Here is a 5,288-nt window from a genome sequence, read left to right as displayed (position 1 = left end):
CACCTACGCTTCGGCCGGGTCCGCAAAATCGCCCGTAAACGGGGACCAAATTTTCGCCTCGCGGGAAAGCCCGATTGGCATTGCTACACAAATAAGGTCAGTTTTTAAAATTAAGGTTTAGTTTTAGGATTTTAAAAAATAATGCATGCTTTTGTAGTCATTAGGAGGGTTTCAGGGGGTCTCCCCCTGACGAGCAAGTATGTAATAACTGTGTAGTAGGGCGGTGGTTCAGGGGGGATGTACCTAACATCTAAATTAACCATTTGCGACGTTTTTCAATGCCAAGATCGTGTTCAGGGCCCTAAAAAGGCCACCTCTATTTTCACCCCGGGTGAGAATAGCGCAGGCGAGCCTTTTGGCTATTCTCACCCGGTGTGCGTTCACTGTGATAGCCTAGGCCAACCAGTGTAGCGTTCACCCTGAACCACAGAATTCTACACTGTGATAACAGAATTGTAGAATTCTGGCCGTGAACAAACGTTCCAGTGCTCTTGTGTTACTACTGTTAGCCTAAAAGCATGTAATTTTGTTTGTGGGCAGTGGAGAGAGAGAAAGAGAGAGAGAGAGGAGTAGAGCGAGAACTTTCGTAGTTCGGCTTGATTCGAAAAGTTAAATAGCCGTAGTATCTACCAAATTAATTCACTTTTGTGTTTTAACATCATTTTAACTTTGTTTTGGTCAATTTGATCGTCCACACTGATAGACAGTATGTATTCAGAAAGTGATAGAGAGAGTGGGTGGTTGTCTGGTGCTCTGGTGTGGTTTGCTCCTTCTTTCCTATTAAATATCTATCATCCTTATCTCCCCTTCTTCTTTTTTATGTTTGTTAACTCTCTCCTCTAATCTTCCGGCACTCATATGACCTTATGCAGTTGCGAGTGCCGTAAAACCTCTACTAAAACTTTAAAAAAAGAGAGAGAGAGAGAGAGGAGGAGGAGTAGATCTTGCGAGAACTTCCGGGCAAAACAAAATGGCGACCCGCATAGTTCAGCTCGATTCGAAAAGTAAAATAGCCATAGCAACTTTTGTAGACGATCAAATTAGCTTACTTTTGTGCTATAACGTCATTTTGTCAATTTGATCATCCACACCGATAAGACAGTATTCCGAAATTAGACAAAACAGGTAGTTTCACAGCGGGTGAGAATAGCCAACGCTGGCAAGCCTCACCCGGAGTGAGAGGTCGATCGTATTTTTATTCTCACCCCTGGCCCTGGTGACGGTGAGGATAGCCACTTAAAGCCACTTCCCCCTAAAAAACCCACAAAATAACGGGAGGGTTTCTTAAAGTAAGTGGCTATCCTCACCCGGGGTGAGAATAAAAATACGATCTACCTCTCACCCCGGGTGAGACTTGCCAGTGTAGGCTATTCTCACCCGGTGTGAAATCGGAATACTGTCTATCGGTGTGGATGATCAAATTGATAAAAGCCAAGAAAAAATTACGTTATAGCTCAAAAGTAAGCTAATTTGATCGTCTTCAAAGATGCTATGGCTATTTCACTTTTCGAATCGAGCCGAACTACGCAGGTCCCCATTTTGTTTTGCCCGGAAGTTCTCGCAAGATCTACTCCTCCCCTCTCTCTCTCTCTTTCTGAACACTGTCTATCGGACCGGTGTGGACGATCAAATTGACCAAAACAAAGTTTAAAAATGATGTTAAAACACAAAAGTAAATTAATTTGGTCGTCTTCAAAGATGCTACGGCTATTTAACATTCCGAATCGAGCCGAACTACGTGGGTTGCCATTTTGTTTTGCCCGGAAGTTCTCACGCTACTCCTCTCTCTCTCTCTCCACTGCCCACAGACAAAATTGCACGCTTTTAGGCTAACACTAACAGCAGTAATAGAACATCTGTTCACAGCACAGAATTCTACAATACTGTTATCTCAGTGTAGAATTCTGTGGTCCAGGGTGAACGCTTCACTGGTTGGCCTAGGCATATACCATAATGGTGAACGCCCACCGGGTGAGAATAGCCAAAAGACTCGCCTGCGCTATTCTCACCCGGGGTGAGAATAGAGGTGGCCTTCTATAAATTTACCGTTGAGTCTACTAATTAGTAGCCTATTATACCACTGATGGGGAGAATCCATTCTATTCTATTGTCACACATGATCTTATCTAAACGGAGTCGCATGTATTGTCACCGGTACCCGACTCGCCCCGCGCTAGCAAATCTTTGGTCTTGTAAGTTGTAGTTGTAGTCAGCAGTCAACAACGCAAAGCTTACTGCTGTGGACCCTTTTTTGACAGCTTCCTGGGCATATTCAACTTGGAACACTACTAATTAGTAGCCTATTATACCACTGATGGGGAGAATCCATTTTATTCTATTGTCACACATGATCTAATCTAAACGGAGACGCATGTATTGTCACCGGTACCCGACTCGCCCCGCGCTAGCAAATCTTTGGTCTTGTAGTTGTAGTCAGCAGTCAACGCAAAGCTTACCGCTGTGGACCCTTTTTTGACAGCTTCCTGGGCATATTCAACTTGGAACAAGTGTCCATCAGGTGAGAATACAGTAATTGCTCTGTCGTAACTGTCACTCATGGTTATTGTTATAATGTGTAACCTCAACACAATCTATTTTGTTGATGTTCAACACACACCACAAGCGAAAATCTGCAAGTAACTCCAGCAGCGGAAGTGCTCTCGTCTCTACGAAAAACAGAATAAATTTCTATGCCCAGAATTTTAGCCCACCCTGTCTCCAATAAAAATAAGGCTAATAAGCCAGTCCATCGATTTTGAAACCGTAGGTCTGTCATAAATATGGAACATTCGTCATTTTCTTGCTCTCACTTCTGTCAACATTTTCTGACAATCATTGGTCTAAATAGTCATATCTACCACAATCACAGGGCACAACATGTAAAATGACATAGCAGAAACACCGTCGCATTTGTGAGGAATCTTAAACGATTAATTATCATTTTATGACAGATCCGGCATCAAGAAATGTTTCACGCATTGAAGAAAATAAATAGCTAATAATAATAGATATCGTCCTAGCAAAGTACACTTTAAAAAAAATTACATTCAGCTGCATGTTGTCTCATTTTCTTTTAGAGTTCTATTTTTTTCTCACTTGGAGCAAAGTCACTGATGGTGCTCATAATAATATGACCTTAATATGCAGTTGCAAGCGCGTAAAAACATTACTGAAACAAACACCGTCAACACTGTATCAATACTGTTAATAATAGGGTGTTTTTTTTGGGGGGGGGGGGGGAGAAGTAGAAGAATAAGCAGAAGAAAACATACCAGTTCACGTCATATATTTGAAAGGGGAAAGTGGAGAGTTAAGTATGATTCTCTAGCCTAGGATATGATGACATTGGCACCGGTCATCTTTCACAGTCTCGACGGGCGAATTTGGGACACAAGGCTTATTAGGCCTAAACATAGATATGATATAAACCACTACTCTCTATTCACGGGCCTAACTGACTTACTTTTAGGCCAAGAGAGCACAAAAAGATTAAGGTCTTCGATTGTGTTGCCGCACCCAATCTGGATCAATCCTGGAGCTCTCCTTTCGATTGGACTGGCCGGAGGTCGATCCGCGCTTCTCCATCATCGCTCCTCGGGTGTGGACAACGAGCTGTTGGCCTCGCCAAGTGCTGTTATTGTTATTCGGATTGTGACAATAAATTGATATATTATCTACGTGTGTCATTAGACAAAATGTCTACTGTGTTTGTTCCGCCCCACCAGAAGCCACCAAATCCGCAGCCTACTCAGGCTACCATACAAAAGGTAGGCTAAGTAATGTACAGTTGTGCCGTTGCCGTTACTGCTGCGTGTGCGGCGTGAGGACAGTTTTGATGACTTCAGTTTCCGACTCGGAGTGAAGCGAGATCTTAGATGAGGGATGTAGCCTTTGTCGTGAACTTCATGGTTCACGGTGAAATGAGAACTAGAGTCTAGATCTAGAGTCTATATCTAGATTCTAGATCTAGATTTCTAGATCTAATCTAGATTAGATCTAGATTTCTAGATCTAATCTAGATTAGATCTAGATTCTAGACTAGATTCTAGAAGAGTAAAGAGTTGATTTTTTAAAGGCAAAGGTAGTGTCAATTGCCACTATTGACAAACATTGACTTTTTGTTAATTGCCACTGAGTAAATTGGAGCTCTTTTGTGTTGGTGGGTAGATCAAGCGGGAAGATTGAAGAATACCGGACCACTGGTACATTATTGCGCGAGAAAGTGGGGTAGGTGGGGCGGGTGGTTGGGATGGAGGAGGGGGGAGGGGGCTCCCCCCTGACAAAACTTTAATGAATGAATAGTCTCTTGAATAGATCTACCGGTCGGAGTTTCTCCACTGAGAGATATTAAAAACGGGAAAATTATGAATTCCTAAGGTTGAGACAAAGCCCAGGCAAAGTCAGTCAGCTGGTCCGGTATTCTTCAATCTTACCGATCAAGCTTATTGTGCTCGAGTGCTCGGTGTTGTGCGTTCGCCTCTCTGTCCCTCTGTGTGTGTGTGTGTGTGTGCGTGTGTCTTTTCCTGACCCCCGTCCCCCAATTTATGTTCCCCGATATAACGTGAATTTCTGCTTGAGTTTGTGTGCGTTTGTGACCTACTTCTAGAATTGCCTGTGTTGGTTCTACATCAAAGTGTAGGCTAAGGCTAGATCTAGGCCTACGTCTCATTGAAAACACGCCAAGTTGGTACCGTAGCTCTACTCTAGACTAGATGCTTGTCCAATGAAATTATTGAGAACAAATTGACCCATTAGACACACATTATATGTACAATGCTAAAGATAGTGTTGTTTTCAGACTTGACACCGATTCACTCGGTGGCAATTGTCAAAAAGCAATTTTTGTCAATTGCCACAGGGTCACTCGGTGGCAATTGACGCTACCTTTTTTAAAAGGCCATCTCTATAATTACGCAGGCCAGCCTTTTTTTGGCTGTTCTCACCGGGTGTGGCTTCGGCTTCTCCTCGGTAGAAGGACAACCAGTGTAGTGTTCACCATGAACCCCAGAATTCTATTAAAAACTCTTGTCCTGTGTCTGTGCTGAGATGCAAATCTTATCAGCAACCGATTGCGTCTGACATTCCTGGCAGGCGCCGTTGTCACTCAGTGTGTACTGTTGGTGTACAGCAGAGCGCGTGCCGGGAAACGTGTGTTTTTGCCATGAATACTGTGGGAGTGTGTTAATCGATGATAAAAATAAGGCTGTATCTTTCATAACTTTCTATTTATATAGTGTTACAAACACATGAATGAATTTAAAGGGAGTGTATACAGACCCGGTAACCGG

General features: G+C 43.1%; 1 protein-coding gene across 1 annotated transcript in view; it reads right to left on the bottom strand.

Annotated features, from left to right (window-relative positions):
* The window catches only part of LOC101852667 (proteasome subunit alpha type-7), a 13,312-nt gene extending 10,641 nt beyond the window's left edge, over nucleotides 1-2,671 (bottom strand). The window contains exon 1 of the mRNA XM_005091232.3: nucleotides 2,457-2,671. Within this exon, the coding sequence (XP_005091289.1) occupies nucleotides 2,457-2,558 (102 nt within the window). The 5' untranslated portion in view covers nucleotides 2,559-2,671. The remainder of the gene's footprint in view (nucleotides 1-2,456) is intronic.
* Nucleotides 2,672-5,288: the final 2,617 nt, after the last annotated feature.

Source organism: Aplysia californica, unplaced genomic scaffold, assembly GCF_000002075.1.
Source record: "Aplysia californica isolate F4 #8 unplaced genomic scaffold, AplCal3.0 scaffold00027, whole genome shotgun sequence".
NCBI classification, from domain to species: Eukaryota; Metazoa; Mollusca; class Gastropoda; order Aplysiida; family Aplysiidae; genus Aplysia; species Aplysia californica.
The sequence above is the reverse complement of the archived record's forward strand: the minus strand, read 5'-3'. Positions and strand labels throughout refer to the sequence as shown.